Source organism: Equus asinus, chromosome 12 (assembly GCF_041296235.1).
Source record: "Equus asinus isolate D_3611 breed Donkey chromosome 12, EquAss-T2T_v2, whole genome shotgun sequence".
Taxonomy (NCBI): Eukaryota; Metazoa; Chordata; class Mammalia; order Perissodactyla; family Equidae; genus Equus; species Equus asinus.
The window spans coordinates 18,781,785-18,807,924 of record NC_091801.1 but is presented as its reverse complement, the minus strand read 5'-3'; the positions used below and the strand labels follow the sequence as shown (position 1 = coordinate 18,807,924).

At 43.5% G+C, this 26,140-nt stretch overlaps 2 protein-coding genes and 1 long non-coding RNA gene across 11 annotated transcripts in view; 2 read left to right on the top strand and 1 right to left on the bottom strand.

The window, feature by feature from the left end:
* LOC139039890 (uncharacterized) overlaps nt 1-5,442 on the bottom strand; it is a 95,396-nt gene extending 89,954 nt beyond the window's left edge. Inside the window, exon 1 of the long non-coding RNA XR_011493171.1 lies at nt 5,304-5,442. This is a non-coding gene — a long non-coding RNA (uncharacterized lncRNA). The remainder of the gene's footprint in view (nt 1-5,303) is intronic.
* Nucleotides 5,443-10,430: 4,988 nt separating this feature from the next.
* Nucleotides 10,431-12,143, top strand: RRS1 (ribosome biogenesis regulator 1 homolog). The gene has a single exon (XM_014838520.3). The coding sequence runs from the start codon at nt 10,555-10,557 to the stop codon at nt 11,650-11,652; it is 1,098 nt and encodes a 365-aa protein (XP_014694006.2). The 5' UTR covers nt 10,431-10,554; the 3' UTR covers nt 11,653-12,143.
* Nucleotides 12,144-13,600: 1,457 nt separating this feature from the next.
* Nucleotides 13,601-26,140, top strand: part of ADHFE1 (alcohol dehydrogenase iron containing 1) — a 34,505-nt gene continuing 21,965 nt past the window's right edge. For 4 of the 9 annotated variants that reach the window (XR_006534319.2, XM_044780238.2, XM_070481167.1 and 1 more), the window contains exons 1-6: nt 13,613-13,701; nt 20,872-20,909; nt 22,725-22,771; nt 24,303-24,356; nt 24,539-24,693; nt 24,845-25,041. Coding sequence is in view for 8 of the 9 variants with exons in the window: in XM_044780238.2 (XP_044636173.2) it covers nt 13,637-13,701; nt 20,872-20,909; nt 22,725-22,771; nt 24,303-24,356; nt 24,539-24,693; nt 24,845-25,041 (556 nt within the window). In the remaining variant the exon portion in view is untranslated. Of the gene's footprint in view, nt 13,702-20,871; nt 20,910-22,724; nt 22,772-24,302; nt 24,357-24,538; nt 24,694-24,844; nt 25,042-26,140 lie in introns of all 9 variants that reach the window. The other 5 variants (XM_044780237.2, XM_070481166.1, XM_070481170.1 and 2 more) reach the window with 3 other exon arrangements.

The window sequence follows — 26,140 nt, the reverse complement described above, 5'->3', positions numbered from 1 at the left end:
TCACACTGTGATGTGGGCTGACAAAGCCTCAGTCAACCCAACAGGGACTCAGGGACAAGAATTATCCTTCAGGGTGTCCTGCATTGGGCTGAAATATGCAGACCTTTATATGACTACCTTCTTGGTCACAGAACGCAGACTGCCCCAGGAAGGATGTGATCTCAGGCAAAACAGCTCTCTGCAGCTGAGGCAGGCCCTGAAAGAGCTGACAGTAGAGGCTATGTGATGCTCCTGCAGCTGGACAGCAAGTCTCTCCATGAATGAGGATCTGGGAGGTATATCTTTGTATCTAACACAGAAGTTATCCACATAGGAATAATAATTCAAATGACAGCATTCCTTGACAGCAGCAACTGCAACAAAATATCTTCAAAGAACTAAGAGAAAAATAATTGGCAACCTAAATGTTACACCCAGCCAACTTACCATTCACGAGTGAGAATGAAATAAAGCTGTACAAAGAATAAAAGTGTTTACCACTAACTAATCTACTGAAAGAACTACTAAAAGATGTATTTCAGAAAAAAGAAAAACGAACCCCAAAGGGTGGGCTGAGATGTAAGAAGGACTGGGAAACAAAGAAAATATACATATGGCCAAGTTTGACTATATAAAACAATAGTGTTTTTAAGATGATTAATTTGGAGGGTATAAAAACAAAATGGAACTAAAATTCAGGAAAATAGTATTGTCTAAGGAAAAGGGGGCCTTTTCCAGAGTTAAAGCATCCTAAGATTCATATATTTGATATAAGGAACGTAAAGTTGTTGTTTAACCTTAGAATAGTTTTAAGACAATTACGCTTTTAACATTTGAAGGATCACCCTAAAAGGATCAAAACAGAATGCTCAATTTCCAAACTAGCAGAGAGCTAAAATGTAATAAAGAAAACTCAAATTCCTATCAAAATTCTAACATCATTTTTCACAGAAATAGAACAAGGAATCCTAAAATTTATATGGAACCATAAAAGACCTTGAATAGCCAAAACAATCTTGAAAAAGAAGACTAAAGCTAAAGGCATCACACTTCCTGATTTCAAACTACATTACAAAGCTATAGCAATCAAAACAGACACATAGATCAAGGGAACAGAAGAGAGAGCCCAGAAATAAACATGGTCAATTAATTTATGACAAATGAGGCAAGAAGATACAATGGGGAAAAGACGGTCTCTTCAATAAACAGTGTTGGGAAAAATGGGCAGCCACATTCAAAGAATAAAACTGGACCACTATCTTACACCATAAACAAAAAATGAACTCAAAATGGATTAAAGACCTAAATGTGTGACCTGAAACCATAAAACTCCTAGAAGAAAACATAGGCAATAAGCTCCTTGACATCAGTCTTGGCAATGACTTTTTGGATTGGACACCAAAAGCAAAGGCAACAAAAGCAAAAATCAGCAAGTGGGACTACATCAAACTAAAAAGTTTCTGCACAGCAAAGGAAATCACCAACAAAATTAAAAGGCAACCTACCAAATGAAAGAAAATATTTGCAATTCATATACCTGATAACGGGTTAATATCCAAAATATATAAAGAACTCATAAAACTCAAGAGCAAAAAAAGAATCTGATTTAAAAATGGGCAGAGTACCTGAATAGACATTTTTCCAAAGAAGACATACAGATGCCCAATAGGCACAAGAAAAGGTGCTCAACGTCACTAATCATCAGGGAAATACAAATCATAAACACAATGAGAACCTCACACCTGTTGGAATGGCTATTATCAAAAAGACAAGAACTAACAAGTGTTTGAAAGGATATGGAGAAAAGGGAACCCTAGTGCATAGGTGATAACAATGTAAAATGATGCAGCCACTATAGAAAACAGGATGTAGGTTCCTCAAAAAAAATAAAAATAGAACTACCATATGATCCAGCAATTCCACTGCTGGGTATTTATCCAAAAAAATGAAAATACTAATTCAAAAAGATAGCTGCACCCCCATGTTCACTGCAGTATTATTTACAATAGTCATGACACACAAACAACCTAAGTGTCCACTGATGGATGATGGATAAAGAAAATGTGGTATATACACATACAAGGGAATATTATTCAGCCATAAAAAAGAAGGCAATCTTACCATGTGCAACAACATAGATGGACCTTGAAGTCATTATGCCAAGTGAAACAGTCACATAGAGGAAGACAAATAACATATGATCTCACATGTGGAATCTTAAAAAAAATAAAAAAACTGATAGAGAACAGATTGGTGGTTGCCAGAGGCAGGTGGTAGAGGATAGATGAAATGGATGAAGGTGGTCAAAAGGTACAAACTTCCAGTTATAAAATAAATAAGTCCTGGATATGTAATTTATAGCATGGTGACTATAGCTAATAATACTCTATTGTATATTTGCTAAGAGAGTAAATCTTAAAAGTTCTCATCACAAGAAAAAAAAATTGTAACTATGTGTGGTGATGGATGTTAACTAGACATATTGTGGTGATCATTTTACAATATATATAAATATAAAATCACTATATTGTATACCTGAAACTAATATTATATGTCAATTATATCTCAATAAAAAAAGAAATAAAACTCAATCAAGCTAATAAAATGCAGGAGCAGACAAAAATAGGTATAGAAAATACCAGATAAACAGAAAGAATAAAATAAGATAGAAATAAATACAAGTCAGTAATCACAATAAGTATAGTCTAAATGTATTAATTAAAAGTCATAGACTGTCAGATTTGATTTAAAAAAACAAACCACCAACAAAATCCATCTATATACTGCTTACAAGAGACATATCTAAAGCAAAAGGACAGATACAGTTTGGAAATAAAAGATGGAAAAAGATAAACCAGACAAATACTAACCAAAAACAGCAATATAGCTACAGTACCAACAAAAGGATTATTAAGGATAAAGATAGTCACTGTTTTGATAAAAAGATAAAAAGAAAAATTCACCAGGAGGATTTAGTAATTCTAAATGTTCATGTTCTTTACTAACATAGCATCAAAATATGGAATGAAAATTTAGTGGAATTACACATTAATAAATCTATAATCAAAGCAGATTTCAACATACCTCTCAGTAACTGATAGATCAAGAAGATAAAAGAACATGGAGGATTTAAACAATATAATTAAGAAAATATCATTTTGGGTATGTCTTCACCGGTCTAAAATCTTCCACGGCAACTATTGCCTCTGGCATCAAATCCAAATTCTTACTGATCCTGAAAGTTTAATTCCACATTTGGTCCTGCCCTACCTATCTAGCCAAGCTTATTTCCTACCTGTCCCCAACACAAATCAGCTATCCTAGGTAAACCAAACCATTAATGAACCAGAGAGAGGAAGCTCTATGGTGTAGCAATTACGCACCTGGATTGGGATTAGACTACAAAGGTTCAAATCCTGGTTCTACCATTTACTAACTGCATGACCTCAGGCAAGTTATTAACCCTTACAATCTTCAGCATTCTCATCTATAAAATGATTTTATCTACCTCCCAGGCCTATTGTGAGGTTTTATAAAGAAAGTGCCTGATACACTGTATTTGCTCCATAAATACTGGCTACATGCCTTTATTCATATTGTTACCATCTACTGGAACCCCCAACTTCCTCATCTCATCTATTCAAACTCTACCCAGGCTCCAAGGCCAATCCACATTCCTCTTCTTTCATAAAGCCTTCACCAATTACTCCCTCTAGCCTTCATTGATCTCCCTCTTTTACAGCACAGTAGTTCTTAAGCTTGTAGGAGAGGGGTAGAGAGTCACAAATCCCTAAGAGAATCTGATGGGGGGAAAAAGATCTTCTATCCATAAAAACGCACATGCATACACACACGTTTGCATAAAACATCAGGGTATTCATGTCCCTCTGAAGCTCACCCATGGAACCCCAATTAAGAATCCCTGTCTTGTAGTCTATGTTTCACCATCACCCAGTCTTTTCTCCTGAGGCCATCTTAATGAAAGCACAGAATACCACATGGAGCTAGAAGACATAGAGAAGCTAGTGAAGCTCACTTCATAGATAAGGGCACTAACTCATAGAGAAGTGAAGCGATTTACCAAAGCCACACACAGCTATGGAGTGGCAGAGATGGAGCCAGAACCTGTCTCCTGACTACACCTCTAGGGTTCTTTGCAAAAGTGTGTTTGAATAATTTATCTCTGACTCACAGAACTCTAAAACTGAGAAATAATGTTAACCCATTTTTCAGATGATGTGATGATCGCTTGGGGAATTTGTACCCATGTAATTAGGCCAGAAATCACCAAGACTCATTCTCAGAATGATACTGACTAAACATATCAGCAACGTTATTTTTCATTCTGTTTTCCTTCCTTGTACTGAAATTCTCTCACTAGCTTTCTCTGAAGCAACACCAAACTAGGAAACACAAAGCTGCCCTAATTTTATTATTTTAGGGAGTTAACTTTGAAGCTTTCTTTAAAACTTTTCTATAATTGTAATAACCAAAGAATATCATCAGTTCCAGATCTTGGGCCAGGAGAGACACAAATCAGTCCAATCCCCAACCTTTCATTCTCAGATCTGACTTTACCAATATAAATACTTTTATAAATATTTACAAATATATTTTCTATCTTCTTCCCTATAAGACAATTTTCCAGAACAACTAGCAAATAGTAAAATGGACTATACCTTGCTCATTCTCTACACTACCTTCCAATACTCAAAGTAATTTAATGGTAAGCAAAGAAAAAAGAAAAGTATCATGAATAACCTACAAAACACAATAATCAGCATCCACATTATTAAAAACTGATGAGCACTTGTGTAGTCACAGTCTCCTGTGCACTTAGGGAGCAGTTTTACTATGTGGAGTCATACACTCAGCCTAGGAAATGAGATAATTGACTCCGGGGGAGGTTTGTAAAATGGGATATATCAGTCAAAAACTTTAATCAACAAGCAGGAAAGAAAGCACTTTATCAGAAAATAATATTGGAGCACCTGAAGAACACAGATTTTTAACAAAAGAAAAGGATCATAGAGATGAATCGTAAGGGCCCTCTTCATTTTCCAGATGAATAAATGGAAGCCTGAGACCTAAACTATCTCCTTTGAAATCCACAGGCTTTTCAGAGAAGGAAACCAGGACCCACCATAAAAAGTCATAAAAAGTCATTAAAAAAAGAAAATTCACACTAAATCTTGAATAATGAGGCAAGTGAAATAAATAGTGGAAAATACCAGGAACATTATTTATACATTCTAAATAATAAGCCCCATTTAGGCCTTGGGGGAAAGTACACATGCCACAAGCAACTGGATCTTGTGCATTACCAAGTGGCTCAGGGAGCTAGACGAGACTGCGGTGCTGTCCCTTGGAGACCCTGGGATGCTGACAAGAACACAGCGACACACCTACTTGCCACTAAGAGGTTCTTTCCTTTGCTGTCTTCCTTTGGCAAGTAAAAACACCTAGAAAACGAAAAGTGTAGGTTATAGAATTTACCACATATGTGGTCATATTTTTAGATTTCTATCCATTGTTTTTATTTTTCATAGATGTATTCTAAAAAATGATGGGTTAATAATGTTTAGAAATAATTCTTGGTTAAGAGGGGCCAAGAATTAATGTTTATTCAGCATAGCTGTAACTTTCCTGTGTATTCTTAATATTGCATAGGTGGGAAATTTAGAAGAAAAATTTGATTAATAAATGTTTGTACATGGTCTATGATTACAAAGATAAATTGAAGGCTGCGTGGCAACAAAGTTGCTTTCCTGAGGCGAAAAGTACTCAGGACTCAGTTGCCTAATCTGCAATAAATCTAAAGTTATTTACAAAAAGTGTTCCGGATTTATTAATTAAGAAAAACACAAAAAGATTTCTTACTCATTGCAATCTTACTTCATAAATTAAAATATAATAGAAAATGTAATTTAATAATGGATCTACATTTTCTGTTGTTGTATTCTTTGAATATAAATATCCCTAAAATTCTGGAACTTCAGTTTTCCTTTTTATATCAATCCTTCATTCTCATATTGAACTCCTTATAGAAGTCAAATCTAAAGCCTAATACCAATTTCATTCCCTTGGGATTTGGTGATGAAGTTTTAAGAACGGTGCTTACCTACCATACAGGTAAGATTTCAGCACGTGTAGAAAACTGCATTTGTCAATTTTTGAAAAACAGAAACCAGCGTGTATTTTACAGTGAGCAAAACAACTTAGGTCAATTCCAAAATGCTACTATGATTTTTACTATCCTAAAATCCAAAGTACTTCCTAGGCAAATGCACAATGTTTGGTAATTTTTCTACCTACACTAACTACATAAAATCTTAATGCTATACCTTCTTTGTTCCTTTTTAAACAAAAATAATGGATCTTTTGTATGGGTTTCTGACTAAAACTGACGCACATGACGACAGATTTTGTCTATGAATAAGAAATTTTCAAAATTAAATTTTCCCTTCAAGAACTTCCAAATTAAAATTATAAATCAGTAAAAATGAACCATGTGGAAATAATGTAAGCATTTTAAGAGTCTTTTTCTTTTTTATCAAATTACTGGCACACTGAATTTCCCAGAAAAAATACTCAAAATAACTGTGTTCACAGCAGGACTGAAGAATGGTTGAATCATCCCTAATAATTTTCACTACCAAAAAGGGGCATACGTTCTTTAACATTTAGAAAGTAAATCTAAGTTAATGCAGTATCCAAACAATAAAGAAAGACATTGCTTACAAATGTGTTTTACTGACCAAAGTGTGCTTTGAAAGAACATGAAAGGTATTCCTTTCATGTCTGTACCCTACTTGGGGGTGAGGGGGGGTGCGGATCTCCCTATAGGTTCTCTTTTGTTAACGGAAAATTTCCAACAGTTGCTACAAAAATATAATTGTTGCTTTTTCTGTCCTGCACCTCATTTTTGCCTTTCTTGAGGAATATTCTTAAGGTTCTAGAGAGAAAACTTAGATGGAAAATAGGAGTGGGGAAGAAATATTTGGAAAACAAGCATAAAACCATCATGCCATGTGAGTAACAAGAGGTGTTTGAGGCCAGATCATGAACACCCAACATCAAGAACAATCAGTATTTTGTTAGGTAGAGAAGGGAGTGTTTGAGGAGAAGAGTGATTTGGCCAGATCTGTGGGAGATAAATCTTCAGGACTGGCCTGAAGAGAGAAAGGCGGCAGGAAACTGTTAGAACGCTCCTGGGGTAGCTCCCTGGGATCAGCCAAGGGCCTGCAGGAAACAGGGAGCAGTCAAGCTGGGTAATTCAAGAAAGATCAACAAAGGGAATATTACAAAGTTGTGGGCATGGTTTTAGGAAACTCGAAAAGAAGAGTGGTACAACGACGAGAGCCACAACCACCCCCAGGCCTGCAGGAACCAGAGGAGCCAGGAGAGGGTGGCTGCCACTCTGGAGAGGGCTGCCTGACTGGAGCTATCACTTCCAGACGAACCAGCCAACCCACGGCAATCTGCAGAGGGCTGGTGGCATATGTGCCCTCACCGTACCCTCTTCACACCCTCTGATCTTCTGTCACTGCTTCCTGCTGGCCACATCCAGCTGGAAGCCAGTGGCAGAGAACAGAGTGGACAGAAGATCTACAGAAGCAGCTGGAAGAGACCCAGTCTAGGCGTAAGGCCATAGCAGTGGGACTGGAAAGGGTACAAAATGAAGATACATTTAACAGGAATTTCTGCCTGAGTAAATTTGGAAACAGGAAGAGAAAAGTCAAGGATGATGTCATAGTTTCAAGCCCAATATACTAGACTAGAATGATAATAACATCAACTGAACCTATTTTTACTAACCATTGTATTACTGATACCCAGCACAGTAACTTGGGCATGAAAGGCCTTCAACAGACATTTGTTGGGGGGAAAAAAAGTGGATGGATGGATGATGGAAGAAGTGAATTTGAAGGAAGATGATGTGTTATGTAGTTTTAGACATACTGGGGTTAGAGGATGGTGGAAGAGCTCAGCACATCCCTAGTAGGCTCTCTTTTTCTTGAAACTGCACAGTCGTGCCTAACATAAAGATGATATGAATGCAAGCTGGAGACCACCACTCACCAACTTGCCTCAGTAAGATTTTTTTAAAGCCCTAAACCCCAATCTTACTAGTTGTGCTCACCTTGAATCTAACACAGCCAACATTAATCCTTTTTTAATTCAGACAAGGTTATTTATTAGGCTTATTTTTTTCAAGTAATCACATATTGATTACTTATTATGTATCCAGCACTATGCTCAGCAAAGTGGAAGGAAAAAATCAGTCTCCAGTCATTAAGGAAATTAAAACCCACTGGGACTGTAAAAAATCATTGAGCATAAATCAATTAGAGTTCAATTAAGAGCTGACCTGCCTGATTCAAACCAAATAGCACTTCATCCAGTGAGAATTGATACTGTTCAACACCGGTCCACATCTGCTCTTTTTCCCCTAAGTCAGAAAATTGACAGAGGAGCCAAATCTTACATAGTTGTATTTCTTATTAAAGGCTCAATCATGCCATATTGTAAATTTCTCTTTACTTCTCTTTCTTTCCTACTGTTTCATAAGGTCTCAATAATCTTTGTATCTAGTGTCTGGAACACTGTAGTCATTCAAATGCTTATTAAATGAATGAATAAATCAGAAGCTAAGCCAAGCCCAGAGTAGCTGTCAATGTCCTTAACTCTCTCCTCCGGCAAATCCTGAAAGCTTTAGGGTTCAAGGCAGTCACCTATTATGGCCTTTGACCTAGTCTTGGCCCCACAGGATGATTGGTTTAAAGACTTGGTGCAGAGTGTTAAGGCAAAGGCTCAGAAAATCCCCAGCAAATCCTAAAATGCTTTAGAAAAAAGGAAGAGAGAAGGTTCTAGCACAATGCCAAAAGCACAAAATGTGCTCATTACACGTCTGATGAGTGAATGAAAAAAGGAGAGTTGAGGAAAGATAGTGAGCTTAAGTTGAGACCAAACTCTGGGGGCAGGTGTGGCAGAGGGGGCTGTATCTAAAGCCCTCTCGAGCAGAAACTCAATTGAATCTATTTCCTAACAGCTACTATGTCCACTGCTATGGGTTAATTCTCCAGCATTACCCCCTCTTCACTACTCCCAACCTCCTGTTAAAGGAAAACAAAACCTGTAACCCACACAGTCAGTGGTGCCTCCCAAACTTGACTGTACATACTCATCACCTAGAGATCTTGTAAAAAGGAAGATTTTGAATCATGACATCTGGGGTGAGGCCAGAGAGTCTGCATTTCTAAGACTCCCAGGTGACGCTATGATGCTGGTCAAGAGACCACACTGGTGAAATATCAAGAGCCTGGAAGACGTTGCAGAGAGTATAGGAATATGTATGTAGTCTTAATGATGTGAGTTGAGATTCCTCTGCTCCCCCATTTCCAGCTGCATGACTTTAGGGAAGTCATTTTACCTCTCTCAGCTGTCACCAGTGGAATATGGTGACTAATAATAGCTAACACTTATTGAGTGCTTACCATGTACCAAGAACTAACGTTTCATATTTATCAGCTTACCAGTAGGACTTAGGTTAATCAACCTGTCCCCAGATAGGTTCAGTAAACCTAGATCTTATTCTAGGTAGTCTGACTTAAGAACCTGGTGTTAATCACTGTGCAGGACTGCCTCTTCAGCTTAATTCCCAGAGCCATTATGAAGATTAAATAGTAATTGGTATTTAGCTAACATTTATTGAGCACTCATATGTTCCAGGCCCTATTCTAAGCTCCCTTGGGGGCATATTAACTCACTTATCTTTATACCAGCCCTAGGAGGGTACAGGTTTTAAAACAGGCCCAAACGAGTCAAACAGCCGAAGGTCAAACAGTGGCACAGTCGGGACTGGAACCCAGGCAGTGGAACTGCACAGAGGGTGCTCTTTTGCCACAAGCCAGGAGAGGATGCGACCCGGGACTCTGGGCTACCAGCGATCAGCAAGCTGGGGTGGGCGCACACCCGCGCCCACTCAGGGCGGTCTAACTGCCAGCCCCGCTCGCTCCCAATGCAAACCAGTCTTCTCCTACACTTGGCTTCCTGCATATCTGTGACAAGAGTCCTTCTCGACGCACACGCCCCACGAGCGGGTAGAGTCTCTGGCGAAACATAATTTGCCTAGTCCTAAGAAGGGCTGATTAGCTAAACATCCTGACAACGTATTTACACTGAAATTGTAAGACAGTCGCTGCAGACCCCTTAACCAGTGGCCCCAGATTAGCAACCCCACCGCCCCCAACGCCCTGCGCCACCGCCGCCGCCTGGGAGGCGCGGTCCCGATCAGGCCCTGGAATTTGTCGCCTGGGCTCCTCGCGCCGGCTCCGCCTACCTCCGGGCGCGATCGCAAGGGCAGCCTCTAATCCCATCTGCTCTCCAACACCGCCCTCTGCCGGCCTCTTCTCGGGCCGCCCGGATTGTGAGCCAGTTCCGGGCGCTCCGGAAGCGAAGCTTTCTCTTCCGGAACGAGCGTCTGGGCGCCCGCACGTGGTTGTGTTACCCTGCTCGAGCCGGCACTGGCGGAGAAGTGATTGAACTGTCCTCCCGGAGCGAGTGAGCCGAGCCATGGAGGGCCAGAGCGTGGAGGAGCTGCTGGCAAAGGCGGAGCGGGACGAGGCAGAGAAGCTGCAGCGCATCACGGTGCACAAGGAGCTGGAGCTGGTGTTCGACCTGGGTAACCTGCTGGCCACGGACCGGAACCCCCCAACGGCGGTGCGGAGAGCGGGACCCACGCCGGAGGCCGATCTGCGGGCCCTGGCGCGGGACAACACGCAGCTGCTCATCAACCAGCTGTGGCAGCTGCCCACCGAGCGCGTGGAAGAGGCGCTGGTGGCGCGGCTGCCGGAGCCCACCACTCGCCTGCCGCGCGAGAAGCCTGTGCCCCGGCCGCGGCCGCTTACACGCTGGCAGCAGTTCGCGCGCCTCAAGGGCATCCGTCCCAAGAAGAAGACCAATCTGGTGTGGGACGAGGTGAGCGGCCAGTGGCGGCGCCGCTGGGGCTACCAGCGCGCCCGCGACGACACCAAGGAATGGTTGATCGAGGTGCCCGGCGGTGCCGACCCCATGGAGGACCAGTTCGCCAAGCGGATTCAGGCTAAGAAGGAACGGGTGGCCAAGAACGAGCTGAACCGGCTGCGTAACCTGGCCCGCGCGCACAAGACGCAGCTGCCCAGCGCGGCCGGCATGCACCCTACCGGGCACCAAAGTAAGGAGGAGCTGGGCCGTGCCATGCAGGTGGCCAAGGTCTCCACCGCCTCTGTGGGGCGCTTCCAAGAGCGCCTGCCCAAGGAGAAGGCGCCCCGGGGCTCTGGCAAGAAAAGGAAGTTTCAGCCCCTTTTCGGGGATTTTGCAGCTGAGAAAAAGAGTCAGTTGGAGCTGCTGCGAGTCATGAACAGCAAAAAGCCTCAGCTGGACGTGACGAGGGCCACCAATAAGCAGATGAGGGAGGAGGACCAGGAGGAGGCGGCCAAGAGGAGGAAAATGAGCCAGAAGGGCAAGAGAAAGGGGGGCCGGCAGGGTCCAGGGGGCAAGAGGAAAGGGGGCCCGCTTAGCCAGGGAGGAAAGAGGAAGGGGGGCTTGGGAGGCAAGATGAATTCCGGGCCGCCTGGCTTGGGTGGCAAGAGAAAAGGAGGGCAACATCAAGGAGGAAAGAGGAGGAAGTAAATTGCACCCGCGGACCCGTGTAAACCAAGAACTATACTAAATTTTAAGTTCTGCGTACTGTACTGTAGGGGGAGATGCAGAAGAAGGTGACCGATACCTTCACTGAGCTTGAGGTTGAAGGAATAGAACTGCCCTTCCCTCAAGATATTGTGTAAGTGTTGGACTCTCCAAATTAATGTTTTTCCCACAACCAAGACTTTGGAGATTAAAGGATGTATTTGAGGACTTAAGAATTAGGGAAAGAAGTTGGTCGAAACTGAGAATGAGTTCTGTTTTCAGACAGACATCTTTTTCCTTTTTAACTTTTGGATATGGTGTGAGGAACAGTTAGTCATGTTTTGAGCCTTAGATTGATTTCTTTTATTCATTATTTTTATAACAAACCTGTGTATTTATCAAAGTCAGGGGGAAACAGGAAGATTACATTTTCAGAACTGGAGTTACAAGTCACTGTTGTAAAGGTTATGTAATAAAAGTATATCTGTATCTAATGTTGCTTTTAACTTTTTGACTATTGGTAGAAATCTTAAGTAAAGCCAGTGGCTAAGATACCTGGTACAGATTATTTTCACTTACTTTCCAAAACACATAAAGCAGCTAAATTCACTTTTTTAGAAAAGGTCATACTTTTTTGGTATCATAATATTGAAAGTGTAGTACAACTGGTGTCTCTTCAAAAAAAGATCATGCTTTTCAACATTGAAAACACTGATTTGCTGTAGATGATAAATTTGGGCTTCAGTAAATAATGGTGGTAATCCTCATTAATCCAAAAAGTACTTAATTCTTTCTCAACATTTATATCTCTAATTTTCTTTAAAGCTCCAAGTAGAGTCTGGGGAAGAGAGAAAGAAACCAACAAAATCCTTAATTGGAACATTATTATCTTTAGATTCATTTTTCGAATTGACCTTAGCTAATTTGATTAGGAGGTGAAATGTTTATAGCTATCCTGGGTCTCTCCCTAATTGATCTCAGTAATTCATCTTTGTAAAAATACCTCCTGAAAAGGGTTTATAGTAGATTCGACAATCCAGGGAGACTTTTTTGCAGCTATTATACTGCTGAGAACCACTATTAGTCTGACAAGTGACAGAAAATTAAAATTGGGAGTCTTTGTCTTTCATTTTTTCAGTGTTGTCTCATTTTTATAAGTTAATTTTAGAAATTGCTATGAAAGAAAAGATTAATTCGGATTTCATGATAGGGTACTGAAAACACAGGTGTTCAATTGTTACTGTCTTAGGATACTTTCTGATTAAGTTAAAGTGGAACTTTGCAATCACTGATCAACTTTTCCACTGGGACACGGCGCACCTGGCGCTCCCAAGCCCTCCCAGGGTATAGTGTAACCATGGAAAGCTTTTAACTACTGATGAAGCTATCTAATGATATCCTGAACAACTTCATCAAAAGCCAAGCCATTCATAGAGCACTTAACGCCTTTTAAATTCTTCTCGAGTGTCCGGGTTTTTTGTTGTTACTCTTTTTGTCTCGGGATTTTTCTGTTTTTTGTGTTTAGATTTGCTTGATTTAGTAGTTGGACACAACAGTGGCCCTGTAAAAAAGGGCCTCGGGCTCTTTGCAAGGTTCTTGTTTACTGTTAAAACAGTTTGAATGCAATGTCTTAATAATTTATTCTGAAATACTTTAAGAAAGAAAAATAATATTTTAAAGGAATCAGCGGAAAAAGAATGTCCTCGGTTCTCTCCCTTTCCCCACGTCCCCATCATGTGAAATAGAGAGTTTTACGGAGAGAGACTTAAGGAAGTACCCAAGAGCCTACGGAGTTACCTTTACGACAATTTCAAAGGTGGATGTGGAGACTTGTAGCCGAGCACTTGAGATTTTGACCCGTGGGAAAATGGTCCTGAGCCACCGGGGCCCTGGCGGGGCGGGTGGGGCCGCGGGGGCGGGAGCAGGAGGCGGCGGCCGGGATTGGCCGGCGCGGGGGGCGGGGCCGCGGGGAGGGAGACGCACCGCCATGGCCGCCGCCGCCGCCGCCCGCGCCCGGGTCGCGCACTTGCTGAGGCAACTGCAGCGCGCAGCGTGAGTGCGGGGCCCGGCGGGCGGGCGGGGGACCGCGGGGAGCCTCGGTGCCCACGCAGCCCTCCTGGGCGTGACCCGCCCTGGCCCCCAGCATTGCATTCTTCCTCGGGTTCCTTTCCAGAAATTGGGGAAGGGGTGCCGCTGCGCGCCGGCGCCGTGCCCCGGGCGGGACGGCGTTGTCACAGAGTGTGTCATGCAGCCATGCACGGCACGCCGAGGCAGGTTTTACTTGTCCTACCCTTAAGGAAACTTAAGGTCCAGAGAGGACAGTGCCTGGTCCCACGTTGCGGTAGCCAGTGGAGAACTTGGCACAGTGACCAAGACAAATTCATGCCCCGACCAAGACGTGTATTGGTTGTATGTCATGTGCCAAGAACTATTCTAGGTGCTGGGAATACAAAGATGAAAGACTGGAGCGGTGTAAAGTCTAGCGGGGGATCGCGTCGCCGGACGGGGGTAAATCGGGCCTGTGCGGAGCACCGCGGACAGAGGGTGTAGAAGAGACAGACGGATGTGAGAGGGAGCTTCCCTCCCGGGCATGTTCAGGGAGGCAGGGTATTAAATGTTAGGGCATGTCTGACTCCCCCTCCGGCAATGCCAGGTACATAGTAGCCGCCTGATAAATGCATGCTGAATGTCCAAGTGCCCAAGTTGACGTAGGAAAATATGGAAAATCTTGAGCTGCCTGGTGGAGATAAATAAGGGGAAAGGAGGGAGACTAGAGAGGAATTTCAGACAAAGGGAAGAGCGGCACCAGAGGCAAGCGATGTGGTTCCAGGATCTAAAAGTAATTAAAGTCTGGACCTACCCTCCTAGGAGCAGGTGAGGATGGAGAAGACTGATGGTGAAAGACAAGGAATAAGAAAATAGCTAACACTGGGCACCTACCATGTGCCAGGCACCATCCTACACACTATGCATGTACGGTTAATAGTAACTCCAGTCCTTCCAACAACCCCATGCCACCCTGTATTATTATCCTCATGTTAGAGATAAAGGCATGGAGAAAAATCATTTGTCCAGTGTCACATACTAAGCAAATGGCACAGCCGTAAGTTGAACCCAGATATTCTGGCTTCACGGTCCTTGTTCTCAGTCCTCTGCTAAGAAATTTTCATTGTGTCCTGTAGATAATGGGAAGCTATTGAAGCAATAATTCCCACTGTGAAACACTAATACCTTGAGATGCCCCCATGAAAAAAGAATCCCATGGCCGAATAAGTTTGGGAAACTAAACACTGCTGCATCACCCTGTGGAGAGTCAGGATATACACGTGTGCTGATGGTCACGAAGGGCTCTGAGAAGTGCTAACAAAGAGTTTAGCTGTATTTACTCTTTGTCCTAAACCTGTGTCACCGTAGAAGTCTTTATCAAGCAACACCATTCATATCCCTTGGAACCAATGTCATGTCACACGTGTTTTTGGAAGGGTTGCATGACAAAGGAGTGTGGCGTGATTAGAATTATGTTAGAGCTTTCTAGGGTTAGTGAAGAGTGGAGAGGAAAGACAAGAGGTAATTGTAGTGCTCCAGCTAAAAAGTCCTGGCTTCATGCACCAAGGAGAGGCAGCCGGTACAAGCGGGTAGATATGACAAGTATTGAGGAGTTGGTTAGAATCAGCAGGATTTTGTATCTGATTAGTGAGACAGAGGGAGAAGTTGAGGTTTCTGGCTGGGGCCTCGGGTGAACAGTAGGGCCATTTACTCAAATAGGGCCTGTATGAGCGTGAGCTTCAGGAAGAAGATGATAACTTTAGTCTTGGGCATTTTGAGTTGGAGATGCCTTAGATACAGACAGATGAAGACTCCTAGCAGATAATTGAATATATTGTTCTAGAGTTCAGGCGCGAGTTGGGAAGTCATCCTGTGTATAGAGGACAGTTGAAACTGTGGATGTGGAAGCAAAGACCTTGGCAAACTAACCCTGAAGAAAGGGCTGAGGATGAAGTCCTGGGGAGCAGCACTGTTAGAGCAGGAGTAGCAAAATGGTGCTTTGTTTGTTCTGCACGTGTTTCTTTTTTCAATAGGGTAAGCATTTAAAAAGTGGGCGATCAAGGGGCCAGCCCGGTGGCGCAGCAGTTAAGTTTGCACGTTCTCCTTCGGTGGCCTGGGGTCCACCAGTTCGCATCCTGGGTGTGGACATGGCACTGCTCATCAAGCCATGCTGTGGCAGGCGTCCCACATATAAAGTAAAGGAAGATGGGCATGGATGTTAGCTCAGGGCCAGTCTTCCTCAGCAAAAAGAGGAGGATTGGCAGCAGATGTTAGCTCAGGGCTGATCTTCCTCAAAATAAATAAATAAATAAAAAGTGGGAGATCTCAGATAAAAATCTTAGAAAATTGGGAAATGTCATCATTGGGCCCACTTTCATTTGGGGAAGGTCTGCCCGGGCTGAGGGGGAGTGGAGGCCACCTCCTTTGGACAGGGCAAGCACGCCAGCCCACCGTTTACTCGACACAGCAGCCATGTCACAGCAAGCTGCTCCGGCCTCTCAGTTAGGTTACTTGTCAGCCCCCTCAGGCATTTAGATTTGCAAATAATTTGCACCTTGAATGGAGGAAAAGGAATCAGCATTAAAGGGTAGGAGGCCAGAGAGGTGGGAGAAAGTCCAGCGGGGAAGGACATCACAGCCCCTGCAGGTCTGCAGCATTCTGGTCCCTGGGGTAGGGCAGGGAGCAAAACAGCCTCACATCCCCGGCACTTAGGTGTGCGCCTAGGGTGGATGGGATGGACAATAAACTAGTGAGTAAAACTCAGAGTATATTAGAAGTGGGTAGGTACTAAAGAGAAAGTAAAAGGGTGTTAGAGGAGGGGATGCAACTTTAGAGAAGATTGCCAGAGAAGACCTCACTGCAGTAGTCCCCTGTTGCTGCTGAAACAAATTACCATGAATGTGGTGGCTTAAAACAACACACATTTATTCTCTCACAGTTCTGGAGTACAGAAGTCCAAAATCAGTTTTACTGGGCCCAAATCAAGGTGTCAACAGGGCCACACTCTTCAGAGGCCATGGGGAGAATCCATTATCTTGTTTTTTCCAGCTTCTAGAGCTGCATGCCTTGCATTTCTTGGCTTGTGGCCCCTTCTTCCGTCTTCACAGCCAGCAATGTAGCTGTTTCAGTGGTCACATTACCTTCTTCTGTGTCAAATCCCTCCACCCCCCCCCACTCCTGTTATGAGGGTGCTTGTGATTACATATAGGGCCCACTCAGATAATCCAAGACAATCTCTCCATCTCAAGACCCTAAACTTAATCACATCTGCAGAGTCCCACTTGCCGTATAAAGTAACATTCACAGGTTCCAGGAATTGGGACCCGAATATCTTCAGGGGCTCAGCTGACCACACTCACCGAGAAGGTAACTTTTGGAAAGACCAGTGGAGGGAGGCAGCGAGCCATGTGGTTCTCTGGGAAGGTATCTGGAGGTGCAGCATACCTGGCATTGTTTCAGAAGAAGGGGACTGGAGCAGAGGGAGCGAGGGGGAGATGAGGTTAGAGACATTGGGGGCCCGGTGGTGGTGGTCAGTGATGATGCCAAGGTTTTTTGGCCTGAACAACTGGAAGGACAAAGTTGCCGTTAAACTGGGAGAGAGGAGGCTTTGAGAGAAGAACAGAAGCTCAGTCTTAGGCAGGGAAAATGTGAGATGCCTAACAGACATACAAGCGGAGTTGCTGAGTTGAATCTGGAGTTCAGGAGAGAGGCCTAAATGTGGAAGTCATCAACATAGAAAGTATTCAAGGCCATGAGCCAGGTGAGGTCCCTCAGGGAGTGAGTGTGGAAAGAAAAGAAAAGGGTCCACAGGCTGAACCCTGGGACCCTCCAGCGTTCAGAGTCAAAAGCATTAAAAGAAATGAGGCCAGGAGCAGCTGGTGCAGTAGGAAGAAAACCAGAGAGTGGTGTCCTGGAAGCCAAAGGAAGACACTGTTCCCAGGGAGGAGGGAGTGAACAGGAGGATGCTACTGCAGGTCGGATGACACGAGGACTGAACCAAGAACTGAGCGGTGTATTAGTGAGGTGGAGGGCATTAGTGACCTGGGAAGCTTGTCAGTGGAGCAGTGGGGCAAAGGCCGACTGGAGGAGGTTCCAGCGAGAATGGGAGAAGACAAATTAGAGAGAGCAGGTATAGTCAGCCGAAGGGAAGGACAGAGGTGGGGGCAGCAGCAGGAGAGGGAACAGAGACAAGAGAAGGTGGTGGTTTGTTTTTAATATAATATAGGAAATATAACATTTTCATGCCGATGGATAAGATCTAGTAGGGAGGGAAATTTTGATGATGCAGGAGAAGGAAAGCAGAACTGCTGGTAGTGATGTCCTTGAGTAGATGAGCGGGGCTCAGGTTTAGTGCACTGGGGTGGGGGGTCCTAATACGAGGAGGAAAGCCAAAATGACTGGGCCAGAGCCAGAAGGTGGTTGGATGAGGGGCTTGCTCTACCCCGGGGTTTCCTCTGCTTCCCAGGAGGAGCGCAAAGAAGCCTGCCAGTGGTTTCAGGCCATCCTAAGAAGGTGGGGGAGCCCACAGCCTAGTCTTCCTTCCCCGGGCCAGGCTCTGTGTCTTGGCACACCACGAAAACAGAGAAGGTCAGGGGATTTTACATGTCTACACTTACTTATTTACTCATTCATTCAGTCCATATTAAGGGCTTACTTTCTGCCTGGCACTGTGTCTGCTACTGCAAATGTGGTTGTGAGAAACGGCAGCTCTTGCCATCACAAAATTTACAATCCAGTGGCAGGTGGAAACAGGAAAACAGCACCAACAATACAGTGTGGTAACAATTTTAATGGGGAGGGAGGAGTGGGTACTATGGACCACAGAGAAAGGGTGTCTACCAGGCTCTCGGGCCTAAGGGAAGACGGCACAGGGGAAGTGACATCTGAACTGACATGCAAAAGAACCCTAGTTATTCAGAAAAAGGGGGCGGGGGGAGGTGGGGGCGAGTGTGTTCCAGGCAGAGGAAATAACAAGGACAAAGTTCTGGGGAAGAGAGTGAGTGTGGCCCGGTCAAGGAAAAGAACAGAGTTAATTTTTCAAGAGCTCAACCCGGGAGATGGAGGGCCAGGCTGGAGAGGGCAGCAGGGCCAGTGAAGCAGGGCCAGGTCTGAACTTTATCCTAAAATCCATGAGGAGCCCTCCAAGTACTTTTAAACAAGGGAGTGACATCATTGGAAATATGCCCCTGACCACAGTGTGGCAAAGATGGAGCCAAGAGAAGCCTGTTAGGAGCTCCATAGTAATCCAGGTGAGAGACGACACAGGAACTAGAGACTGGCAGAGGGCACCAGAGAAGAGGGTAGATTTCGGTAGAGAAATATTTGGGGCCTTGATGCATGGCTATAAAGGGTGAGGGGTGAGCCCAAGATAGAAAGAACCCAACATGTAAGGAAGGGGCAGATTGGAAAAGGAGCCAGAGAAAGAATAATTAGAGGAAACCCAGGTGAGTAGGGAGTCCTGGAAGCCAAGAAGAGCGGTTCCCCCGTGCAAGGAAGGGTGGCTCAGTGTTCAGTGCTGTGAGAGCAAGGGCCTAGGAGGTCTGAGAAGTGAGGATACAGCAGCCAGATTTCAGGGGACCGAGAAATGTGAGGAAGGCAAGGAAATGGAGCCAGCCAGTGTAGGCTGGGAGTGTTAACCAGAGGGTGGGCAAGCCGGAGGGGGCACCCCAGGGGGAGACAAGCTGGAGGGGACAAGAGGTTAAGAGTTTTAAGCATGAAACTCTTAACTATGATGACAAGGATCCAGTGAGGGGGAAGACTAGGAATACAGAACAGATGGAGGTCCCGAGAAGGCAAGAGGGGATGAGATTCAAGCCACAAATAAGAAGGAGAAGAAATGAATTGAGGTAGCCTCAAAGCTTAAAAAATATAGAGAAGGGGAGAAGGGTGAAAAGAAGCCTGTGCTGCATGGTCCTGCGCGTGGGAAAGCTTTCAGTTTTCTTCTTCCCCTTGTCTCTCTTTTCTTGTCCTTGGAGGACATGAGGCAGGGAAAGCCCTGGAAAGTGAAGCCCCCCTGTGAGGGATAGCACGTTGGCCCCGCCGCCTGTCCTGTCCCCTCGGAGCCGGCGCAGTGGGTAGGCAGCGGGTGCCCTGGGAAACTCCCAGCGCTTGGCGTTCCCAGCGGTGCCCACCAGATGGCAGCCGTGACTCATGGGAGCGCTCGCACCGCTGCCCACGGCTGGCTTCGCAATTCTCAGTTTTTGAGATCTTGACCACCGTTGAGTTCAACCCTTTTCCTCCCTTCCCCATCCTCTCCCTCAGATGTTTTCATTCCAGATTTGAAGGGGGCTGGGGGTTGGGGGGTGGGGGGCGGGTTATGCACTCACGCATCTACCGGACCCCTCTATGACACGGTCGCCATCGGATAGCCCAAGAAGGGAATGCCCAAGCAAGAGGAGGCGACAGGGCCGGGGAAGGGGTACGAAAGCCAAGGGAGGGAAAGTTTCAAAAAAGGAAGATATGGAAAGTCTGTAGAGAAGCGGACTGAGAACTGAGAGGTGAAGGATTCGGTGAGAAGGTGACAGATGTGAGAGCAATTTAGGCGGCAGAGACGATGGTGGTCCCTGGTCGCCCGGGGAGGGGACCAGCACGCGGAGCCGTGGCCGCTGGTCGCTGGTCGCTGCAGCTTGGCAGAGTAAGGACAGAGGCGCGAGGTGGTGACCAGGGAGGCCTTCAGGCCCAGTGAGGGCTTCCTGGAGGAACGGGCCCAGAGCCTGCTTGAAGAAAAATTAAACCACTTGAAGACAATGGGAAAATACAAGGAAAGTTCCCCGGGTGTGGGGGATGGGAGATGAGGCGCGAGTAGTTAATCTTGGGTCAGTTTGGTCAAAGCTCCTAACCTCGTGAGAGCTGAGACCTCACAGAGACCGGGGAGCCCATCTTAAACTTAGTCGTATCCCCAGAGTGCTCATCTCTGCTCCCCGAAGACAGGCACTTACTAAGTGCCGCTTGAATAATTCCTGAAAGAATGATCCTACAACCCTGGAAAGATTGAATCAACTTTTCGTCCATGGTGATTTCTGGGTTTTTTTTCCATTGTCCAGTGTTTGCCAATAGCTACTACTCTGATAGCATCTTAAGAGGAGAATGCAACATAAGTTATTTTAAGGCTTCTTGTGTTTTGGTTTTCTAGTTTCACTTTCTTTTTTTTTCTTTTTCTTTTTTTCTTTTCTCTAGATGCCAGTGCCCAACTCATTCTCATACTTACTCCCAAGGTAATAATACATTTTGTATTTTTGAACTAGCCACAATTTCGGTTTCCACGGTTGGCACTTATAGTACATTTGGGCAAAGTGTAAAGCAAGAAAATCAAGACCTGAGAGGAAGGTTGATGAAAATGGTTGCCTTTTCACTTGAAATTGATATGTAGTTCTAATTATATGATGTTAGCTAAATGTAGGCTACTGATGATGTGTTTGGCTCAAACATATGCTTAATGCTATTTATAATGTTTTTCTATTTTAAATAGAATTATTTCCCAAAGCTAAAAATGGTGGCACCAATGTTAAGACTGTCTGAGTTCATCAAATAGAATTAATCAAAATGAAATCTTTGGAAGGTTCTAACATCTCAAAAAAGAAAGAGGCTAAAGAACAAGGTGTTTCCTTGAAGGAAAAAACTCGTTTGTATCAATTTTTTAAATTAACATTCTATTTCTAAATAATTAAAAATAATGACAAAAGTTTTCACTTCCCACAAACATCTTAATCTTTACCAACTCCATTGTCCACAGAGCAGCAGGAAGCTCATTGTGGCTTCAGCGTGTCCTCAGAATGTCACATGAATTACTGACACAAAAACTGATTTCACCTCTTAGGAGAAGAGGTCAAATCTAAGCTGTGAGGCAAGGGATGGAAAGGTAGGGCCTACCCCTACAGGCCCCAGAGCACAGAGAAGCCTGTTGGGGCTCAGAACAGATAGACTGACTAACTGAGGGCTTTTTCCCAGCCTGTAGAAGGGTGTGGCTCACCCTTCAGGACAAACCAAGGGACCTCCTGGTCATTAACGGCCATCCACCAGGCAGAAGCCCAGCCTTTTGGGCCCTCATGGATATAAGCAGGATTTTGTCTTTAGCTGGTTTTCTCCAATTCTTAGTTGGTGTCAACAAAGAATCAGTAATTTCCTATTTGAGGGAATAAAATTAGTAATTTAGAAAAAGATACTCTCACTGTTTTGTAAGACCCAATTATGTCTTTTCCTAAACTTTAGTAACAGGAGTAATAGATTATTTCTTTAAAGCCTATAGGGATCAAAGAAATTTGAATTTTGATTAAGGATATCTTTGCCCCCAGGGAACCGAAGGTGAAGGTAAATTATTGTCTAGCTGTAGTCTCTTTTTCTCAAAAAAAAAATGGAATTGCAAATTGTTCTGTAGACTTTTTTCCAACATTACCACTGACCAGGACTAATACAATAAGTAGATAAAAACAAGGATAAAATTCATTCATATTGTTATTGCAATATGACAGAAAATCATTTTTGCCATAATAAAACAAGATGCTTTGCAAAGAAATATCAGTTTAAAAATTTTTGTTTCACAAAGAAAACTAAATTTGTCATGTGCATAAGCTTGAAAAATATAAATATCTTACTGTGATAAGTAACCTCCATGAAAAAAATCTTAAACAAATGATTACAGTTGCTATAAGAAGTATAAACAGGACTCTGATTAATGAATTTGCTGATAGTTGTTCTCTAACAATAACCTAACTCTAGAGTCTAGAGGATTTTTTTTCTAGAAGATTTTTACAGATTATGTTTTCAAAAGTTTCAAAAAGTATTAAAATTTCAGTGGAGAAAATATTTTAAAATAACTTTATTTTCACACAATCAGCATCAAGTTAGCATTACATTCTCTTAAAATGCAGGTTTTAATTTTGATTGGATATGCAACAGTGGAACCTGCAAAATATATTTGCGGCTTCAAGGGTATGCTTATGTTCACTGCTGGAATACCAATTTACTATCAAACAACAATATTTTTGCTTTGTGTTTGAGGCCTACTCTGATGCTAATTTTTACATTTCTAGCTCCTGGACTTCCAGCTTCTGGAAAAACAACAGATTATGCCTTTGAGGTAGATTTAATCCATCCATCCTTTTATGAATGACCTGAAAAACTACAGCTACAGTCTTTTGCTAATGCATTATTATCTCATTGAACTCTGTTATTGATTGATGTTCCCTCATCTTATTATTTGGTCAGGCTCTATTTAGCAAAGTACTTTGTTAGGATAATGGAATACAAGTCTTCTGATAGCGTGAGTAATGGCTAGAATACTGTCTTGTGTACAGCCAATAAAATAGGACAAATTCCCAGTTCTACAAACTCTCCAACTTATATAGGTTGCATGCTAAATCGTCTTTAGTTTTGTAATTATAACAATCCCAAAAGAGGTCCTAGTAATCTTCTGAAGCAAGACTAAAGGAACAATTAATTCCGATGAATTTTTATCACACTGTAATTACATAACTATTTATTTAAATCCCTGTCTCCTGCTGGTTCAAGAGTCAGAAATTAAAATGTTGCCAGGGGCCTGACAGTTAACGGGCCATGAGCAGGCTGGGTGAGGACGGTGCTTAGTTCTCTGAGAGAACTGGCCCATCGGAAGGGTGCGGCCCACGCTCAGCCCCACGTGATTGCTACCACACCAGAATCCAGCCTGCTGTTGCCCGATTATTCAAGAGAGATAGAAATCTGGACAGTCACGCTGGATTTTTTTTTAATCTTGATTTTTAAAGTAATTATCCAACTCAAAAAAAAGAAATTTGGGGCCGGCCCCGTGGCGCAGTGGTTAAGTTCGCACATTACACTTCCGCTGCCCGGGGTTCACCAGTTTGGATCCCGGGTGCGGACATGGCACCACTTGGCACACCATGCTGTGGTAGGCATCCCACATATAAAGTAGAGAAAGATGGGCACGGATGTTAGCTCAGGGCCAGTCTTCCTCAGCAAAAAGAGGAGGATTGGCAGCGGATGTTAGGGCTAATCTTCCTCAAAAAAAAAAAAAGAAAGAAATTTAAACATAGTGTGGATCAAACAAAACATGTCTGGGCCAAAAGGGACCCATCATGCATCAGTGTTAAAGCTCTTCTCTCAGCTGTAAACTTTGTGAGGCCATGTTTCTCTTGTTCATAGCTGTATTACCAAGCCTAGCGCAGTGCCTGCAACAGAGCAAGCAGTAGTATTGGTTGGATGGGAGGATGGATGGATGGATACATGCATGCAAGCATGGTTGGATAGATGAATGGGTGGATGAGTGAATGAAGGAGTGAAAAATACACAGAGATAATAACATTTAAATTGGAAAATAAGAAATTTGAGAGTTAATTTAAGTGTGGAGGCAAGGGAAGGCAGGCATTTCAAGCTGAGGGAACAATTGAGGGTTTATGATGTGTTTGGGAAAAGAGAAGTAATTCCAATGTGACTAAAACCAAAGTTTGCTTAAGGAAATGTCATGAGCCTGAGGCCAGCTGGGGGGTGACCTGGAAGGCCATGCTGAGGAATATATACTTTATTCTCTAAATAATGAGGAACCATTTCAGGATTTTAGAAGTGCAGTGGCCAACTCTCTAATACACCCTACACCTGAATCTTTTTTTTTTTAGATGGCTGTTTCAAATATTAGATATGGAGCAGGAGTTACAAAGGAAGTAGGCATGGCAAGTATTTAAGATTTCTACAGTCTTCTACTACGAATATTATATGTCTTTTAAAACAAGTGCATATGGACAACAGCTGAGTCCTCTGTTTTTAAAAATGGACAATGTTAAGTTTGCCAGAGGACTTTATTACAGTTCTAGTTCGATCAAACCTAACTTATACATTGTTTTTGTTATTGTAGGACCTGCAAAACATGGGTGCTAAAAATGTTTGTTTGATGACAGACAAGAATCTCTCCCAGCTCCCTCCTGTACAAGTGGTTATGGATTCCCTAGTGAAGAATGGCATCAACTTTAAGGTTTATGATAATGTGAGGGTGGAACCAACGGATAGAAGGTATTTTGTTGTTGTTGTTGTTGTTATTTACTTTAAGTGGAAGCCAACACATATCCCTGTTGCTTAAAACTTGCACCAGGTCTTGTTTAATGGCATGACTATTTATTTCTGAAAAATATGACATAATGGCTTTTGTTTTTCCTTCTCCAAGCTTCATGGAAGCTATTGAGTTTGCCAAAAAGGGGGCTTTTGATGCCTACGTTGCTGTGGGTGGCGGCTCCACCATGGACACCTGTAAAGCTGCTAATCTGTATGCATCCAGCCCTCACTCTGATTTCCTGGATTATGTCAATGCCCCCATTGGGAAGGGAAAGCCCGTGTCTGTGCCTCTTAAGCCTCTGATTGCAGGTAAAGACTGTTTGTTTGTTTTGTTTTGCATTTGGCAAATGGCCTTAGGAAAGATGTAAGCCAGTAATTTTAGGGTGTATGTTTCCAAAGCTTTCTGATTTCTTCATTTCAGTGTAGTACCTTGTTTTGAGGTCAAAACAGCAATTCATTCATGTTTAAAATTCTGATCTTCATTATTGCTCAGATACAGTTTGAGTCAGTAGTAGGAAAGTTTGCAGGTTTTAGCCATGAAGTCACTATGTAGAGGCGGGAAGAACCTTGTTTACATATTATTAGATCTCTCTATTGGCAGGTTTGTCTTCTAAACCCCTCTTTGTTTGGTCCCATTTTGCCAGCCACTATGGAGTTTAAGAGGAACATTCGCTATTATTTTTCTGGTGTTGACTCAACCCTTTCTTCCACATAATGGCTCTTCAGCTGACCTGGGGCTTTGTCTCTGCCCTGGGACATGTGGCCGGCCTGGCCCCCTCACTCTGGGAGACATCTGCTTTGTGGATGCCTGGGGCAAAGACACACAAATCCAAAGCAGAATAGCTTGTTGTCTGTTCCACACAGCCCTTGGGATCTTTCAGTCTTTTCTTCCCACTCATTTATGGCTATTAGTGTATTACTGTTTAAAGTTTTATAGCTAAAATGCACTAACTGGTAACTGGAAAATAGTTTAAAGTTTTATCCTCTCTCTTCTCCCCTCTTTGCCCCCATTGTGAGTGGGCCTGTGATGGCATAGGAGTGAGTTGATGGCAGATGAACTCCTTTGACGTGAATGAGCAATCAGCAGGGAGCAGCGTAATTGACGTCTGGCAAGTGGAACCCTCTGGTGAAACTGTGTCAGCATCACACAGAGGGGTGATTAGTAAAGTTTAGAAACTTGACACAACTACAAAACCGCGGAGCCCAGCAAAGGCAGAGCGTTACTGTGCTTGCTGCCAAGAGGGAATAAAGATGTCTTTTAGAGATGGCAAATACGAGTTCTCTCACTGGAGATGCCCAGCAGCCCCCGTTTGCATACCCAGCTGCAGCTGCTTAAGCTCTGGCACTGGAGGAGCCTGGGGTTCCCAAAGCTGCTCACTACTAAGGCAGAAACAGACATCACACGTAC

Coding starts and splice junctions, on each gene's coding strand:
- RRS1 (XM_014838520.3), top strand. CDS start 10,555: ATGGAGGGCCAGAGCGTGGAGGAGCTGCTGGCAAAGGCGGAGCGGGAC.